At 35.5% G+C, this 19,884-nt stretch overlaps 4 protein-coding genes, 1 long non-coding RNA gene and 1 other non-coding gene across 6 annotated transcripts; 1 reads left to right on the top strand and 5 right to left on the bottom strand.

Annotated features, from left to right (window-relative positions):
• Positions 1-2,713: 2,713 nt before the first annotated feature.
• On the bottom strand, positions 2,714-3,292 carry LOC142177460 (secreted RxLR effector protein 161-like). Its single transcript, XM_075246222.1, has one exon. The coding sequence runs from the start codon at positions 3,290-3,292 to the stop codon at positions 2,714-2,716; it is 579 nt and encodes a 192-aa protein (XP_075102323.1).
• Positions 3,293-5,549: 2,257 nt separating this feature from the next.
• LOC142177459 (secreted RxLR effector protein 161-like) lies at positions 5,550-6,128 on the bottom strand. Its single transcript, XM_075246218.1, has one exon. It carries the CDS (start codon positions 6,126-6,128, stop codon positions 5,550-5,552), a length of 579 nt encoding a protein of 192 aa, XP_075102319.1.
• Positions 6,129-7,976: 1,848 nt separating this feature from the next.
• Positions 7,977-10,525, bottom strand: LOC107777610 (uncharacterized). Its single transcript, XR_012704301.1, has 3 exons — positions 10,390-10,525; positions 9,388-9,579; positions 7,977-8,938 (listed from the first exon to the last, which is right to left on the bottom strand). It is a non-coding gene; the product is annotated as an uncharacterized LOC107777610 (long non-coding RNA).
• An 805-nt stretch (positions 10,526-11,330) lies between these two features.
• LOC142177458 (uncharacterized) lies at positions 11,331-14,803 on the bottom strand. The gene is made up of 8 exons (XM_075246208.1): positions 14,638-14,803; positions 14,190-14,581; positions 13,707-14,027; positions 13,404-13,595; positions 12,690-12,932; positions 12,023-12,271; positions 11,899-11,938; positions 11,331-11,512 (listed from the first exon to the last, which is right to left on the bottom strand). The coding sequence occupies exons 1-8, from the start codon at positions 14,801-14,803 to the stop codon at positions 11,331-11,333; spliced, it is 1,785 nt and encodes a 594-aa protein (XP_075102309.1).
• Positions 14,804-14,818: 15 nt separating this feature from the next.
• Positions 14,819-15,223, bottom strand: LOC142177457 (uncharacterized). The gene has a single exon (XM_075246202.1). The coding sequence runs from the start codon at positions 15,221-15,223 to the stop codon at positions 14,819-14,821; it is 405 nt and encodes a 134-aa protein (XP_075102303.1).
• A 641-nt stretch (positions 15,224-15,864) lies between these two features.
• TRNAE-CUC (transfer RNA glutamic acid (anticodon CUC)) lies at positions 15,865-15,937 on the top strand. The gene has a single exon. It is a non-coding gene; the product is annotated as a tRNA-Glu (tRNA).
• Positions 15,938-19,884: the final 3,947 nt, after the last annotated feature.

Raw genomic sequence — 19,884 nt, 5'->3', positions numbered from 1 at the left:
GTGTGCCCGGAATCAAATTCCGAGGTCCCAAGCCCGAGAAATGAATTTTTGAAAGAAATTATTTTCTGAAATTTGATATGAAAATTTGAAATGAAAAGGAGTTAGAAAATATAGGTATCGGGCTCGTATTTTGGGTTCCGACGCCCGATACAAGTCTTAAATATGTGTTAACCACTATCTGTAAAGTTTGGCTAAAAACGGACGTCATATGACGTGTTTCGGACTTAAAATGGAGAATTTGAGTTATGAAAGTTGAAGAAAGAAAATCATGTGTTTGAGGCTTGATCCTATGTATATGATGTTATTTTGGCGATTTGATCGCACGAGTAAGTCCGTAAGATGTTTTTAAGGTTGTGTGCATGTTTGGTTTGGAGCCCCGAGAGCTCGGGTGAGTTTTGAATGGGGCCCGGGAGGTCTTGGACTTAAGAAAATGCAGGTTCTGGTGTTGCAGACACTAGCGCAGCCGCGGTCATTTTGGTGCGGTCCGCGCTGGAGCCGCGTGGCCGCGATGCATTTCTGTGCGGTCCGCGTGGCTGAGTCTGAGGGCTAGGGTTTCAGGTTAACCAGCGCGGCCGCGCACCAAAACAGTGTGGTCCGCGCTAGAAGGGTTCAGAGAAGCCCCAATTTTTCTCCCACTCGGCACGGCCGCAACACATTTTTGTGCGGTCCGCGCCAGGTCCTCAGAAAGGTATACAAGTTCGGAAAATCTCAGTCATTTTTCACTTTTCAAAAACCCAAAACCTAAGAGGCGATTTTCCCAACAACTTTTCTTCCCCAAAATAATTGGCAAGTGATTTCTAACTTAATTTCTTTATTCCTTAACATCTTTTAACATAATTTCAACTTCAATTCAAAGATTTTCATGGGGAAAATTGGGTGTTTTGGGTAGAACCTAGGTTTTCTACAAATTGAGAAGTTGGACCTCAATTTGGGGTTCGATTTAAAAACAAATCATATATTTGGATTCATGGGGGAATAAGTAACAGGTTTTTGGTCCGAACCTCGAGTTTCAACAACGTGGGTCCGGGGGTATTTTTGACCTTTTTGGGAAAAACCTTGAAAAAATATATTTTCATGCATTGGGGATGATTCATTTAGTAATTATTAATGTGATTAAGTAACTTATGACTAGATTCGAGCGGATTGGTGGTGGAATCAAGAGGTAAAGCTATACTAGAAGCGTGAGTTGAGTTTGGAGCATTCGAGGTAAGTGTTTGTTCTAACTTTGGCTTGAGGGAATAGGATTAGGATGATATTTGCTACTTGCTAATGTGGAGTACGGTGTATAGGCATGGTGACGGTTATCTATGCACCGGAGTCTAGCATGACCGTGAGTCTTGATTGCCTTTAATTCGAATAATGTGACACAAGCTCCTTGTTTATTTGAAAGTTTCATATAATGTAAACGGTTGAGGAAGAATGATTTAAAAGGAGAATGTGTTGTGAATACTCCCTTGCCGGGAAGTGTAGACTTATATATGATATTATGGGATCGTGTGGCACGCCGTCCACTTATATATGATATTATGGGATCGTGTGGCACGCCGTCCACTTATATATGATATTATGGGATCGTGTGGCACGTCGTCCACTTATATATGATATTATGGGATCGTGTGGCACGCCGTCCACTTATATATGATATTATGGGATCGTGTGGCACGCCGTCCACTTATATATGATATTATGGGATCGTGTGGCACGCCGTCCACTTATATATGATATTATGGGATCGTGTGGCACGTCGTCCACTTATATATGATATTATGGGATCGTGTGGCACGCCGTCCACTTATATATGATATGAATTGGGATCGTGTGGCACGCCGTCCACTTATATACTATACTATGGGATCGTGTGGCACGCCGTCCACTTATATATGATATTATGGGATCGTGTGGCACGCCGTCCACTTATATATGATATGAATTGGGATCGTGTGGCACGCCGTTTCTTCTGTTTATTTCCGATATTTCATTTTTTATCTGTTACTCCCCAATAGCATGTCCCCTCCCAGTTTTACTTTGTATTATCTTGTTATTGTTTTCTTGCACTTGTTGTATATATATCTGTACAAGTTAATTGTGGTAGGTACTGTCTAGCCTCGTCACTACTTCGCCGGGGTTAGGCCAGACACTTACCAGCACATGGGGTCGGTTGTGCTGATACTACACTCTGTGCATTTTTGTGCACAGATCAGGGAGCAGCTTACGGATCGCAGCAGCAGGACTTCTGGGAGCTATCTTCAGTCTAGGGACTCTCGAGGTAGCCTAGCTAGCGTTCGCAGGCCGAAGTCCCTTTTCCATGTTTTTCGTTTGTTTATCTTGTATCAGACAAACATGATGTATTTTCCTTTCAGACATTGATTGTAGTATTCTGTAGTAGTCCGTGAGCTAGTGACACCAGACTCTGTGTAGCATTTTGGTTCAAACTTCCGCACTTTTGATTCTCAGTTGCTTTAGATTTAAAGTCTTCCGTTTAAATTTTGTCTCATTTATTATATTGTTTGGAAGAAAGCAGGAAAAATGTTTTATATATTTGGCTTGCCTAGCTCCGATAGTAGGCGCCATCACGACACCCGATGGTAGGAAATTCGGGTCGTGACAATATTTTATTGTGAGCAACACACATTGTAGTCTCACTATCACAGAATATGGAAATGGCTGGCATAGGTTGTGGCCATAACTTTACATCAAGTAACATATTCCTCAGTCATTCTGCTTCTTTTCCAGCAGCTGCTAATGCAATAAATTCAGATTCCATAGTAGAATGGGAAATACATGTTTGTTTCTTGGATGCCCAACTAATGGCTCCACCGCCTAGAGTAAATATCCATCCTGATGTGGATTTATTATCATTAACACTTGTAATCCAACTTGCATCAGAATATCCCTCTAATACATTAGGAAAACCATTATAGCAAATGCCTAAGTGCTTTGTATATTTTAAATATCCAAGTACTCTACTTATTGCTTTCCAATGATCATTACCTGGATTACTGGTAAACCTTGAAAGTTTACAAACAGCAAATGCAATGTCGGGTCTAGTGCAATGCATTGCATACATCATACTACCTATCGCACATTCATACTCCAACTGTGCTACTGCTCTTCCAGTATTTGCAGTTAGCTTAACACTAGAATCATAAGGAGTATTATTCCCCTTTATTCCTAAATGACTGAATTTAGTAAGGATTTTATCTATATAATGTGCTTGTGACAAAGTCACTTGCTTGTTATCTCTTTTGACCTTGATTCCCAAAATAGTATCAACTTCATTTAAATCCTTCATTTTAAAAACTGAGGTTAGATACTTCTTGACTCGGTAATTCCTTGTAGATTCGTACCAAAAATCAGCATGTCATCGACATATAAACAAATTATTACTCCATATTCTTTTGTAAATTTAGAGTAAATGCACTTGTCTGCATTATTATGTACGAATTTGGTTGATAGTATTACACTATCAAATCTTTCATGCCACTGTTTAGGCGCTTGTTTAAGACCATAAAGAGACTTTATCAATTTACAAACTTTCTTCTCATTTCCCGGAAGAACAAAACTTGCTAATGCAGTTTTGGATTGATAATGCAGAATAAGTACAAATAATGCAGAATAACTTACCAATATTCATGGGGAAAATTGGGTGTTTTGGGTAGAACCTAGGTTTTCTACAAATTGAGAAGTTGGACCTCAATTTGGGGTTCGATTTAAAAACAAATCATATATTTGGATTCATGGGGGAATAAGTAACAGGTTTTTGGTCCGAACCTCGAGTTTCAACAACGTGGGTCCGGGGGTATTTTTGACCTTTTTGGGAAAAACCTTGAAAAAATCTATTTTCATGCATTGGGGATGATTCATTTAGTAATTATTAATGTGATTAAGTAACTTATGACTAGATTCGAGCGGATTGGTGGTGGAATCAAGAGGTAAAGCTATACTAGAAGCGTGAGTTGAGTTTGGAGCATTCGAGGTAAGTGTTTGTTCTAAATTTGGCTTGAGGGAATAGGATTAGGATGATATTTGCTACTTGCTAATGTGGAGTACGGTGTATAGGCATGGTGACGGTTATCTATGCACCGGAGTCTAGCATGACCGTGAGTCTTGATTGCCTTTAATTCGAATAATGTGACACAAGCTCCTTGTTTATTTGAAAGTTTCATATAATGTGAACGGTTGAGGAAGAATGATTTAAAAGGAGAATGTGTTGTGAATACTCCCTTGCCGGGAAGTGTAGACTGATATATATATTCTCCCGTGTCAGGATATTTTGGGCTGTTAGCTTTACCCTTGCCGGGTTAAAGGTATTGAGTTGTTATTCTCCCCTGAAGGGGTCTACTATATGAAGTCGGATATTATGGGATCGTGTGGCACGTCGTCCACTTATAAATGATATTATAGGATCGTGTGGCACGCCGTCCACTTATATATGATATTATGGGATCGTGTGGCACGCCGTCCACTTATATATAATATTATGGGATCGTGTGGCACGCCGTCCACTTATATACTATACTATGGGATTGTGTGGCACGCCGTCCACTTATATATGATATTATGGGATCGTGTGGCACGCCGTCCACTTATATACTATACTATGGGATCGTGTGGCACGCCGTCCACTTATATATGATATGAATTGGGATCGTGTGGCACGCCATCCACTTATATACTATACTATAGGATCGTGTGGCACGCCGTCCACTTGTATATGATATTATGGGATCGTGTGGCACGCCGTCCACTATGTGTATATATATATATATATATATCATGGAAATCGGAGTTTCTTCTATTTATTTCCGATATTTCATTTTTATCTGTTACTCCCCGATAGCATGTCCCCTCCCAGTTTTACTTTGTATTATCTTGTTATTGTTTTCTTGCACTTGTTGTATATATATCTGTACAAGTTAATTGTGGTAGGTACTGTCTAGCCTCGTCACTACTTCGCCGGGGTTAGGCCAGACACTTACCAGCACATGGGGTCGGTTGTGCTGATACTACACTCTATGCATTTTTGTGCACAGATCAGGGAGCAGCTTACGGATCGCAGCAGGAGGACTTTGGGAGCTATCTTCAGTCTAGGGACTCTCGAGGTAGCCTAGCTAGCGTTCGCAGGCCGAAGTCCCTTTTCCATGTTTTTCGTTTGTTTATCTTGTATCAGACAAACATGATGTATTTTCATTTCAGACATTGATTGTAGTATTCTGTAGTAGTCCGTGAGCTAGTGACACCAGACTCTGTGTAGCATTTTGGTTCAAACTTCCGCACTTTTGATTCTCAGTTGCTTTAGATTTAAAGTCTTCCGTTTAAATTTTGTCTCGTTTATTATATTGTTTGGAAGAAAGCAGGAAAAATGTTTTATATATTTGGCTTGCCTAGCTCCGATAGTAGGTGCCATCACGACACCCGATGGTAGGAAATTCGTGTCGTGACAATATTTTATTGTGAGCAACACACATTGTAGTCTCACTATCAAAGAATATGGAAATGGCTGGCATAGGTTGTGGCCAAAACTTTACATCAAGTAACATATTCCTCAGTCATTCTGCTTCTTTTCCAGCAGCTGCTAATGCAATAAATTCAGATTCCATAGTAGAATGGGAAATACATGTTTGTTTCTTGGATGCCCAATTAATGGCTCCACCGCCTAGAGTAAATATCCATCCTGATGTGGATTTATTATCATTAACACTTGTAATCCAACTTGCATCAGAATATCCCTCTAATACATTAGGAAAACCATTATAGCAAATGCCTAAGTGCTTTGTATATTTTAAATATCCAAGTACTCTACTTATTGCTTTCCAATGATCATTACCTGGATTACTGGTAAACCTTGAAAGTTTACAAACAGCAAATGCAATGTCGGGTCTAGTGCAATGCATTGCATACATCATACTACCTATCGCACATTCATACTCCAACTGTGCTACTGCTCTTCCAGTATTTGCAGTTAGCTTAACACTAGAATCATAAGGAGTATTATTCCCCTTTATTCCTAAATGACTGAATTTAGTAAGGATTTTATCTATATAATGTGCTTGTGACAAAGTCACTTGCTTGTTATCTCTTTTGACCTTGATTCCCAAAATAGTATCAACTTCATTTAAATCCTTCATTTTAAAAACTGAGGTTAGATACTTCTTGGCTCGGTAATTCCTTGTAGATTCGTACCAAAAATCAGCATGTCATCGACATATAAACAAATTATTACTCCATATTCTTTTGTAAATTTAGAGTAAATGCATTTGTCTGCATTATTATGTACGAATTTGGTTGATAGTATTACACTATCAAATCTTTCATGCCACTGTTTAGGCGCTTGTTTAAGACCATAAAGAGACTTTATCAATTTACAAACTATCTTCTCGTTTCCCGGAAGAACAAAACCTTCAGGTTGTTGCATATATATTTCTTCACTAAGGTTCCCATTTAAAAAGGCTGTTTTAACATCCCTTTGATGTACGTAAAGATCATAGATAGAGGCCAAGGATAAAAGGACTCTAATGGATGTTATTCTTGCAACATGAGCATATGTATCAAAATAGTCTAGGCCTTCCTTTTGAGTGAAACCTTTTGCAACTAATCTTGCTTTGAAGGTTTGGACAGAACCATCTGTATTGTACTATCTCCTAAAGACCCACTTACAAAATGGTTTACGAAATGGTTTCTTAGTCATCTTTGCTTGTATGCAAATTTCACATTTTATATGTTGAGTTTTACATGAGATATAACCATTTTTGGACATATAATTCAAGGAGCCAAAATTTAAATGTCCTAGTCTAACATGTCATAAACAAGAATCAGACTCAACGATGTAAGCAGAAACATAATTTATTTCATTAATACTCAATTTGAACATGCCGTTACAGTTATAGCCTTTTCCAACAAAAACTCCATTCTTAGACACTATTACATGATCAGACTCAATAACTATCTTGAAGCCTTTCTTTGACAGCAAAGCAGCGGACATTAAGTTTTTCTTCATATCAGGAACATGATACACATTCAGTAACGTCAACTTCTGGCCATGATGTGAAGTTAATCTCAATACTTCCTTTTCCAGCAACATCTGCCGCAACATGGTTTCCCATCAAGACTTGTTCAGAATCTTGCACTTCTGCATATGTCTTGAACATCTTCTTGTCATAACAGACATGAATAGTAGCACCCGAATCTAGCCACCAGTCTTGTGTATTTGTAGCAGCGGTAGCCACATTCAACTCTGTGACCATACCAATTTGCATTGCCGAAACCATGGCAACCAATCCTTGGGCAGAATTTTCCACTACGTTTGCCTTTTCAGAATTTCCAGATTTTTTAATCTTTCCAGACTTTTCGGTATTGCCTGTATTGAAATTTATTCCTGCCTTTCTATATCTGCAGTCCTGAATCATATGGCCTTTCTTTCCACAATGATGACAACTAAAGTTCTTTCTCTTTTTAAAAAAAGACTTTTTGGAAACTTTCAGATGTTTGTTCCCACTTCCTGAATCATTCTGACTGACAAAATTGACTGCGAAACTCGAAGGCTGACTAATAGCATCACGAGCACGAGTCTCACTTTCAATTTGAATGTGAGTACGAAATTGTTCCACAGTCATTTTATCCATAGAATGTAGGATTTTCTTTCTATAGTCATTCCAAGAGGAAGGCAATTTCGAAAGAATAGCACCTATTTGAAGTGCATCAGGAATTTTAACTTCAAGATCACTTAGTTTTGATACTAAGATTTGCAGTTCATGAATCTGATCCATTATAGGCCTAGTATCAAATATTTTAAATTCAAAGTACTGCAGAGCCAGGAATTTGTTAATACCTCATTTTTCATTCTGGTATGCAGTTTGTAGAGCAGACCAAATCTCTCTTGGCGACTTCAGATTGCAATAAAGATCATAGAGTCGATCTGTCAAAGTATTCAGAATATGGTCGCGACACAACAGTTCATCATGTTCTCGTTTCTTCCTTTCTTCCTTGACTACGTCAGAATCTTCTGTTGTGGGCTCAGGCATCGGAGGCAAGGTAGAATCAAGAACATAGTAGATATTGAGAGCGGACAACAAGAATATCATCTTGTCTCTCCAACGGGTAAAGTTCGTTCCATCAAAGCGATCAAGTTTGATAAACTCCTTCGGATTCTCAACAACAGACATCAATTTCTCCATAGCAGAATAACTCTTTAAGATTGTTAGAAAATAATAATCAAAATTGGCTTTGAGGCGTGAAAATCGACTGTCCTTAAAGAGTTATCGTCTGTATACTAATTTAGGGAAAATACAAAACGATTCTCTTCAGGATACAACAAAGCCTGCAATAACACTTGTGATTTTCTATATATCATTTCGTTGGAATTCTTGTGTATTTATAGGCAACCAACAGACTCTTTCAGAAAAGATGTCTTGTTTCACAAACAGACACGACTATTTATTTGAATTTTGAATTTAAAATTCAAATAAATTTGATTTTTCTGTTAAAAAATAATTAACTTTAGGATCTCGTGCCTATTGAGTCAATCTCGTGCCTGTTGAGTCAATCTCGTGCCTGTTATGCGCTATTTCATAATGATCAGTTCCGAGGCTAACAGGCACGGTACGAGAAAGAAACGTCTCACTTCCAACTTGTCAATAACAAACTATCTTACATACGCCAAGGCAATGGAAGTTCTAGAACTGTTTGTGACAGCCTGCAGAGCACATGGTTGTTTTTACTTCCTTGATTTTCTTCTTAATGTCAACTCTTGGGTTCTTTCTCTTGTAGAACTTCTGCATGATTATTTTATCATTATTTTGATTCAATTGCATCCACACTTGGCTTATGAGCAGGATGCATTTGTTCTAGGAAGTTTCTAGCGGCATGTATCTCATCCTCTAGAGCTTCCCTGCATATTCCAAGTCGTTTGCACGGATCACATTGATTCTGGGAAAGATAACTGCAGTTGAAGAAACAAGACACATACAGAAGAAAATACATCAACAAGAGTAACTAGAAAGAAAAATAATGGAAACTTCAATTAGTGACCATTAAGAAATCAACGAGTAGGACATCACAACTCATGCAGAAGAGGTTATAATTGGGGGAAGCAGCTCATAAATGAATAGAAAGAAAATGAGTAATATCTGAATCAGGAAGTTGAGGACCAACTCACTGAAAGGAATGCAAACTATTTGAACTTCACACATAACACTCTTTGAAGGGGTCAGTATTCTATTCCAAGAATAATGTTAGTTTGGAAACTAAGCAAATTGTCATTTAGCAAGGAATCTACAATAACTAAGTATTTTCCTATACATCAATAGTATCCGAGTCCAAAAAGTGAAAATGTCTCAAAGAACTATCTAATATAATTCGAGTGTATTGAAGACTTTCATGCTCAGGTACCTTTGTAGAATAATATGCTCCAGCTGCACATGCCAAAACAGTTGTGGCCAAAAATGTTGTTGAGGCAGCTAGTCCATGACAATCCCGACGGACAGGAGTTTCGATTTGCCCCGCTCTAACTCTTTAATCCACCTGTCTTGCCAAGTCCCTGAAGGCTCCCCTAGAGGCTTAGCCCTCTTACTCCACTCGAGTCTAAAGTTAAACAGCTTTTAGGGACTTGCCAGTGATCAAGAGTAGCAATTTGATATGCCATATATAAACCCGACAAACATTCTAAACCCACCCAAAGTAAAAGAAATACATGGTAACCAGATGTATGACACAGAAGACTTCCTCATCAACAATCTATGCTCTTCTGTTGCCTCTATGGATCAATCAACTATTCTCAATCCTAAATTAGTTGGGTTGCCATATGAATCTTCTGTAACCTCCGGCTCCATTTTGTCTATATTATTTCAATATTAAATAAATTATCTGTTTAGGCAAACTAGAGGTTCTTCAAATCTCACACTTATCCGGCACTGACACACAAGTTCCTGACCAAACTAGAAAAAAACTTGGTAAACAAACACCTGACCCAATGTAAGAGTGACAGAACAAATAAACCATAATTCTAATTAGTACTCCTTCAGTTCCAATTTATTGAACGTGTTTGACTGGGCATGGAATTAAAGAAAAATTGAAAACTTTAAGAAATTTGCGGTCATAAACAAGTCAAAAAGGAGCCCAGAGTATTTGTGTGGTTATAAAAATATCTCATTAAGGGTAGAATTGGAACTTTAAGCTAAATTGTTTCTAAATTTAGAAAGAGGTCATTCATTTTTAAACGGACCAAAAAGGAAATAGGTTCACATAAACTGAAACGGATGAATATCTCCTTGTCTTTGCATTGCGGATAAATAGATTTAATGGGCACACTTTTCTTATTTATGTGATATCTTCCAGTATAATAAAAATCTAATGATGTTGCTGGGAAAGAAAAAAGCTACTCCTAAGCATTACCTTTGAACCTCAATAAAGTGTACCTAGCACATGAAGCGAAACCTTTGCCTGAAACTTGTATATGGGAAGAAGCACATTTGTTCGATTCAAGCTATAGAGAACAGAGAAAACGAAGTGAGGAAGAAGAGAAATCAGAATTGTGTTCTTCTGTTAATTGTCGATCAATACAAGGCTGCACTATATAGTGCTAATACCTCTAACTCCACTAACTAATTAACAGCTCACTCACAGCTGTCAAAACAGCCACTAACAACTAACTAATATCAACTAACTTTAAACAACTCCCCTCTACTTTTATGTGTACAATTTGGTCCCTCATATCCCAAGACTCCCCCTCAAGGTGGAGAGTAAAATACATTGAAAACTCCTAGCTTGGAAAGAAGAAAACAGTGTTGCGCAACACCAAGTCCTTTTGCCATGATGTCTGCCAGCTGAAGTTTTGTTGAGATATGATGAGGCATGAGCAGTCCATTTTTTATCTTCTCCCGGACAAAATGACAATCAAGTTCTATATGTTTTGTTCGTTCATGAAATATAGGATTTGCTGCGATTTGGAGAGCAGCTTTGCGGACACATTAGAGATCAACTAGTTGTTGTAAATCGACATTCAATTCCTTTAACAACCCAACTAGCCAAGTGATATCAGCTGCTACTACTGCAAGACTCATATACTCAACTTCAGCTGAGCTACGACTTATTGCCTGCTGCTTCTTGGACTTCCATGATAGCAAAGACTCCCCCAGTTTTATAACATATCCAGTAATTGACTTTCGTGTATTTGGACATGCTGCCCAATCAGAATTACAGTAGGCAGTGAGATGAGAGATAGGACTCATCTTTAGGAATATACCAAGCCCAGGTGAGCCTTTGATGTACCTGACTACTCTAAGTGCAGCATCCATGTGAGATTGTTTTGGATGTTGTATGAACTGACTTAGCACTTACACAGCAAAACAAATGTCAGGACGTGTGATGGTCAAATAGAGCAGTTTTCCCACTAACGTCTGGTAACTTGCTATATCCTGCAATTCTTCATCTCCATTGTGTCCTACATATTTGTCATACTTTGTGGTAGTCAGTTTTTGATTTGTCTCAACATGAGTAGAAGCAGGTTTAGCTGCAGCTAATCATGTGGTAGAAATCAACTCCAATGCATATTTTCTTTGATTTAGCAGTAGGCCCTTATCTGATCTCATTACTTCTATAACCAAAAAATATCTAAGTTCCCCTAAATCCTTGACCTTGAATTTGGTATGCAAAGTACTCTTGGCCTCTTCTACTAAGGACATGTTGCTACCTGTGATTAAAAGATCATCAACTTACACCAAGATGACAACAATGTCCTGTCTTGATTGCTTAGTAAATAAGGGGTGATCATTTGTACTCTGCTGGTATCCTGCTCCTACTAAGGCATATGTGAGCTTAATGTTCCATTGTCTCAAAGTCTGTTCCAAGCCATAGAGTGATTTCACTAGTCTGGCAACTTTATTCTCCCCTAGATTTGGAAACCTTGTGGCAAGAGCATGTACACTTCCTCATATAAATCACCCTATAGGAATAAATTGTTGACATCCATTTGATATAGGATCCACCCTTTTGAGGCTGCTATGCTAAGGACAGTTCTCACAGTTACCATTTTTGCAACTGGAGAAAATGCCTCATGGTAGTCTAACCCTTCTTGTTGAGTGTATCTTTTTGCAACCAGCCGTGACTTGAACCTCTCAACCTCACCATTTAACTTGTATTTGATTTTGAATACCCACTTAGAACCAATTGGCTTCTTACCTCCTGGCAAGTCTACCACCTCCAAGGTGTGATTTTCTTCAAGTGCTTTAAACTCTTGGTTCATAGCTTCTATCCACCTTGGATCATGTGCAGCTTCCTTGAAAGATTATGGCTCAGTTAAGACTGAAAAAACACTAAGATAAGACTGATATGCAGGAGATAAATTATCATAGGAAATGGCATTAGAAATTGAGTAGGGATTGTTAGTGTGTGTCTTAACAGTAGTGATGTAATCCTTAAGCCAAATGGAAGGCTTTCCTTATCGACCAGACTTCCTAGTTTCCACATCTGCAGATGCTTGTTGAGGTCTCTATCAAAATTGCACAATCCCATTACCGTTGCCAAACGTTCAAAAACTGATGAAGACAGTTTTTTTAACAATAATGCAACTATAAGTGGTGTCCAATTGGCAGGTGAATGCAATTATGTGTGGGTCAAATGGTCATACTAGGATTTCTGCATGAGGTAATTGGAAAACAGGTTGCATCTCTTTTTAGCAATTAATAAAAGAATACTCTATCACTTGCTTCCTCTGTTGGATCTAAAGAATGCTCCTGAGCTTCTATTGCCTTAAATGCTTGTTCAGATTCTATTGGTTCTGAAGAATGTTGTTGGACTTCTGTTGGCTCAGTTGCTTGGTCATCAATAAAATTGTCATTTATTTGATCTACACTCTTATTCTCTCCATCTGATATGACATTGTCTAAAACTTTTGCATCATTTGTGATTTTTCCTACTATAGCAGTAGTGTCTTTAATCTATGACTGAATGTTCTGAGATGTAGGTGGAATCACAGTTGGATGTGATTGTTGCATCTCTTCTTCCTCCAATCAATTTTGAGAAGTAAAAAATCCTCTACATCATCTAGACATATAGTATTGCTAAAAAGAAAAATCTTCTATTTGAACACCACATCCCTACTAACAAATATGCTCCTATTCTCAAGATCATATAGCATATAACCCTTTGAGTTTCTGAATATCCAATAAGTATAGTCTTTCTTGCTTTGACTGTAAATTTATCACCCTTAGGTGGGTTACTTGCATAGCGCAAATAACCAAATACCCTTAAGTGATCAACCTTAATTGGTTTTCCATATAATAACTCATAAGGTGATTTACCTTATAACACACTAGTAGGCAACTTCTTTATCAAATATACTGCAGTTCTTACACAGTCACCCAGAATCTTCTAGGAACTGCACTTTGAAATTTTAAGGCTCTTGATACCTCCAAGATATGCCTGTATTTTCGTTCAACCACCCCATTTTGTTGTGGGGTATGTGGACAACTACTCTGATGTATTATTCCAAGAGAAGCAAATAAAGTATTGCATTGAGAATTGAAAAATTCAGTACCATTATCTGATCTAACAACCTTCACAGTGATTTCAAACTGAGTCTTTATCATAGCAAAGAAGTTCTTTATTACAACAACTACTTCACACTTAGATTATATTAAGCATACCTAAGTAAATATGCTATAATCATCTACAATTATAACAAAATAGAGTTTTCTATCATATGTAGGTACCTTATAAGGTCCCCAAACATCCATGTGAATAGGCTGGAAACAACCTATTAACCTAGTACTACTAGTAGGAAATTGTAATCTATACTGCTTTGCCAAAGGACATACTTCACAATTGTCCTGCATTCCAGTATGTGTTTTATTCCTCAATGCTGAAATATGTTCCATAGACTTTGCTGATGCATGGCCTAGTCTCAAATGACGTAGTCTTGTATCTTCATATTCCTTTAAGAAGCTTGTTGTTGTTATTAGTAGGTTCTCTTTTATCAAGTACAATCTATTATTTTCTCTATCAATCCTCATCACCTTGCCATTGTAGAGCCCCTGAAATATGCAGAAATCAGGGTAAAAACCTACTGAGCAACACAATTGCTTAGTAAGTTTAGATACTGATAATAGATTAAATTTAAAATCTAGTACATATAGAACTCCTTCAATAGTTTTGTCTCCTAACACTACTGCATCTCATGTATGTGTTATGTTTGCCTTATAGCCGGTTGGTAACTGTAGTCCATCTGTTTTATTGTCTACTCTTTGAAGATTACTTAGAGCATTCTTGCAATGTGTCACATGATGTGTCGCACCTGAGTCAACTATCCAAACATGATCATTAGCAGCTACATTTGTTATTAAAGCAATAATACCTACAATATTTGTAGAACAGTCACTTGTGTTTGTTTTCTGCAATAAATTTAACAATTCTTTATATTGTTCCTCGGTAAAGAAATTTCTTTGAGTTGGCATCATAACTTCTTGCTTCATCTCATTGGTGGTTGCATTGTTTACATAGGTCTTTCCTCCTGAGTTTTTGCCTTTCTTCTTGCTTTTGAAATCTGGTGGATACCCTACTATCTTGTAACAATTCTCCTTGAGGTGTCCTTTATAACCACAGTAATCACAGACTAATCCTAGCCTTTTTGTCTAAACTCATGACTCTTTCCTGCCATCATTGTGAGTGGATCCTTCAATGTGTCTGTAACCCCCATAGTTCTTTGGCTTTCCTCGTCTGTGTCTATTGTATAAGCCTCATTCACAGTGATTACAGGCCTCTTAGCTAAAATATTGCTCCTAATATTTCCATAGCTTTCATTCAACCCCATGAGAAATTGCAGTAATCATATGTTTTTTAATAACTCTATAGATGGCCTAGATTCTTCACAATCACATGATGCTAAATGTGCAATTACATCCAATTCATCCCACAAATCTTTTATCTTAGAATAGTAGCTAGTAACTGAATCAGTCCCATGTCTCAGAGTTGCAATAGCAGTCCATAGATGATAGATCCTAGTTAGATTTGATCTATCAAATCTCTCCTGAAAATCAACCCAAACCTTTCTTGCATTCGATGCATATATGATGCTAGCCATCAATTCATTAGAAACAGTACTACCAATCCATGAAAGAACAATTGCATTACATTTCTCCCATTGTTCTGCCAATTTACCTTTATACATGATTTTCACACATGATCCATCCACAAATCCCAACTTGCTCTTTCCTAGGAGTGCCAATTTCATCGGTCTACTCCACAGCGCAAGTTTTCTAGGCCCGTGAGCTTGAGCGGAATTAAAACTAACCCCGGTGCATCTGAAGCTTGCAGAAACAGTGGATGATTATGATTTAGAGAATTGACTTCACTCTCCGCCATAGCTGTTAAGAAATCGAGCTCAGAAAGCTTGGATCTCGCCGGAGATTGACCGAATTACAGTATACGCTCTGATACCATGTTCGATTCAAGCCCTAGAGAATAGAGAAAATGAAGTGAGGAAGAAGAGAAATCAGAATTGTATTCTTCTATTAATTGTCGATCAATACAATATTGCACTATATAGTGCTTATACCCCTAACTCCACTAACTAATTAACAGCTCACTCACAGTTGTCAAAACAGCCACTAATAACTAACTAATATCAACTAACTCTAAACAACTCCCCTCTACTTTTATTGTGTACAATTTGATCCCTCATATCCCAAGAACATTCCAGGTCCCATTACCAACTTCCAAAATGCGAAAAGAGAGACGATTTCCAATTAATCTGGCAAAGAAAATACATAGGTAAGGATTTAAAAGAAACATATAGATTATGAACTTGAGGTGCGTTCTACCCCTCCTTATATATCATTAATTAAATAAATATCTAAAATTTTAAATAACAACTCCGTTGTAGTCTAGGCGGTTAGGATACTCAGCTCTCACCCGAGAGACCCGGGTTCAATTCCCGGCAACGGAAATCTCTCCTTTTTTCTTTCTAATTTTCATGTATCACAAACAAACGATTTATGGACGTATTAGCTGTTTGTCGTCATCATTAAAATAGCAAACAAAAATCATTTTGAAAGATAAATTTCTGATTTCGACCCATTATGTATCGAATAAATACCTTAAGGAGCCTCTTAACATTTACCTCTTTTTTAAATTTTTCATAATATCCTTGTATTGTGATAAGAAGTAGTCCTCGTTGTTGGGCAAGGCAAATAGAGTACAAAGCACATGGTATATAATATAAATTTTAAGTTTTAAATATAATACAATACTTTTTTTTGCAATAAATCTATCTATATCTATACTATATTAAAAGCACGAAAGCCCTTAGCGAAATGTCGTTTGCCTTTTTTATTCCTTAAAAATAAACTTTACCTAATATTTTAAGATAAGCTAAATTTTATTTATTAAATATTTTTCCTTTAAGGTATCTAAAAACTCCTAATATTTACGAATCTAATTTGAGTAAAATTTTACTTATAAATATTTTTTCCTTATTTAAATCGTGTAACAATCTTTCTCAAATTTGACTCTTTCATGTTTACAAGTTTTAACACTTTTGGAATTATAACAAAAGACTTTTGCAAGTTTCTGCCTTCGTTTTAATTTTGTAGGAATCATTAGCATTTTTCAATGTTAATCCAAATTTTTACATGTGCACAACGAGTTTAACTTGACTTATAAATTTGCTATTTTTAATATAAATCTTTTAATCATTAATGATGGATAACATGTAAGTTATATCTTATGTCAGATATTATATCATTCAAATTATATTTATAACATTAAAACTTTAAAATTAACTAACATTTTGCTATTAATTTTTATTTATTTGGATTATTCGGAGGGAGTTCTAATATTTAGAAATTCAACATTGAATAAAATTTTAACTTATATAACTTATTTTCTTATCTGAATTGCGTAAAATAATCTTTAGTCAAATTCATATCCTAAGAAAAAAAGAAAAAATTTAAATTCAATTCCTTATTTATCAAGATCTAATAACAATCGTGAATATTGAATATCACCAAACTAAGTTGCACATACTTTAATAATTTTTCTTTGGATCAAAGAATAACCGAGAATATCAAGATATATTATCTTCGCTTTTGGTTGAAAAATTCGATCAAAATTATTATATCATCAGTTCAAATGAGAAAAATGAGTTTGGATATAATGACGATCAAGGAAACCAAAAATAACAAAGTCAACAAAGAATAAGTAAGAAATTATTGTTTGGATATAATATTGGTCGCTTTTTTACTTTTTATTTGTTGATTTCACACGGGACTAAATTGTTATTTACGTTATTTTTCTAATATTTAGGAATTTGAAATCCTAATATTTAGGAGTTTGAAATTTTAAAAATAGGTTGATCATTAATGCTTTCTATATTTTAACTAAGTAAAAACTACTATTATGTAGCAACTCAAAATATATATAAATCCCTAGCCCAATAGTTTGAACTTTATAAATATTTCTAAAATATACTACTTACCAAGTTGCCCCATTTATACCAACCACTCGATTTTCTCTTCCTCTTCTAATTCTATAATGCTTATGAATGTTCTTTATAGTATTTGGTGATGAAAAGTTAGTATACTCCCTAATTTTAGTGATGTAAAGGTTAAACCTCAAGGTCTTTAAAAGTATATCCTTCCCAAATCCATAAAAGAAAAAAGTGAATAAGAAGATTTGTTGAAAAAGAGAATTAACTAATATAACTGTTAAGTTACATGATAATTTTATTACCATTAATAATCTGGAACTTATAGTAAAAAATTTTAGAGTTTAAACGAGAGATAAAGAGACGTGATCGACAAGAGTTAATGACACTAATAATTATGCAAATATGATGATCCAAAGTAAAATATTTGATAGACATTTTACCCTTTAAAAATAATTTTTTATTGGATAAAATTATAACTATAGTTGAAAATGTAAAATTCTAGACGATTTCATACTAAAATATGAATAAAAATAAATGATTTCTTAAATAAATACTTGAGTTTTTAGAACTAATAGCAAAATTAAGTCATTTCACTTCTTTTAAAACTATTCATATACGAAAAATTATTTTTCAAGTTGATAAAACTCATATGGTACATAAATTTATTTTTATAAGAAAAATATTGGTGAAAAGAGAAATTAGAGATAGAGCAAACTTGAAGCGACAAGGATAAAATATTAGAAGATAAAACGTATTCTAAATGAGTTGTAATTTTTCATCATTCATTATAAAGAATGGTAACTCCTTATATTTTTTATACATTACTTCTTGTAAAATACTAACTCAACATTAGCGGAGGCAAATGAGAAAAAAATAATAATAAGACATTTGAGAACTTATGTGATGGTAGATTACTTTTTCTAATTTGTATTTTACAACTCAAACATATTATGTGGTATATATAAGAAAGATAGAGAGAGATTTTCTCAAAATCGTATATTCACAAATATAGTATACACGCGTAAAGTGCGTACCCTAAAACTAGTTATTATAAAAGCATGAATATTAAAACACTAAATGTTGAATGACTAAAATATCCTTAAAATATTAATTGAATTTTATGTCCTTGAAAATTTAAAGTACAAATAAGTTTATATAGGATACAATTGTAATTACCTTTAAATTTAATAGCATGGTTGCACTAGAATTTTGACGCATGCAAAACTAGGATTCCAAACGTTAACATTAGCCAACTTTAAAACTATTTTTGGGACTTTGAAACCAAATAAAGTTCTTCATTAATTTTATTCCCATAAGAATTAAGTAATTAACCTTTATCGAAAATAGGAATTTTTAGTGCTATTTGCTAGGTTGGTGTACCAACTTTTAAAATGTGTTTTTTTTCTCCCCTATTTTTTTTGGGTCGCAGTAAGATTGGAAAAAGGTTTTATAATTGGATTCCAATTGATCAAATCATTACCGATAAGGCATTTAATATTTAGACTAAAAATATTATATGGAAGAAAAAGTAATGGTTTTAGAGGTGTACCATCAAGTAGTACCAATAGTTTCAAATTTAACGGGAATATAGATTATAAATACATACATGATATAATCATACTTATGACATCAAATGAAAATCATTCAGCTAATAGAAAATATGAAAACAAAAATAAATCCAACATTCAACGATTTTTCTTCATTTCGGAAATGGAGAAAAGCATACAATAAGAGATTTTAGTCCTCATTAAGAACAATTGGTTGTCAAGCCCAATGATGATAGTAATGAAAGTTGCTTAATAAATAAAATATTTGTATCATCAAATAAAAATACGAGTTGTCCAAAATACATGATGCAAAAAGTAATCTTAGCTAGCACAATGTGTTGATCAATTAAATGCGATATTGATTGTCAAGTTCCCTAATAGAAGTAAAATATTTCTTAGTTTTGACTTTGCTTAAGATGATACCGGCAACTATTATAGTATTACTAGGAAGATATGTAGATACTTAGCGACAAAGGACCCTTCACCACAGAAGCTTTTTGCGATAAGATAATAACTTAATAATCGGAAGGGTAAAGTGACATAATAAAGCGAAAAATGTTTGTTATATGAAGTCATAGAAAGAAATATTTTTTCAACTTATCTTTTAATTATAACGAGAAATATACGTGCAAAGCACTTACATAGAGACTAGTATAATACAATACGAATAACGACTTTCGTGCACAAAAGAGAGAGGGACTCATTTTAATTTTCTTGTAACCAAACATGCACTTCCTATTTATGTATTTTATCCTGAAAACTGTTGGCATTAGCCCGTAGCTTTTGGCTTTACCGTGCCACTAGCTGACAGCAAAGGCAATAGATCAAAATCAAACGTCTTATGCGTAAACGTTGTTGGATTTTTGAAGATGAACAACTTAATTTGGACGACAGATACCATGGTTTTAGGTTTTCATA

Source organism: Nicotiana tabacum, chromosome 3, assembly GCF_000715075.1.
Source record: "Nicotiana tabacum cultivar K326 chromosome 3, ASM71507v2, whole genome shotgun sequence".
NCBI classification, from domain to species: Eukaryota; Viridiplantae; Streptophyta; class Magnoliopsida; order Solanales; family Solanaceae; genus Nicotiana; species Nicotiana tabacum.
This window is presented reverse-complemented; position numbering and strand designations above follow the sequence as displayed.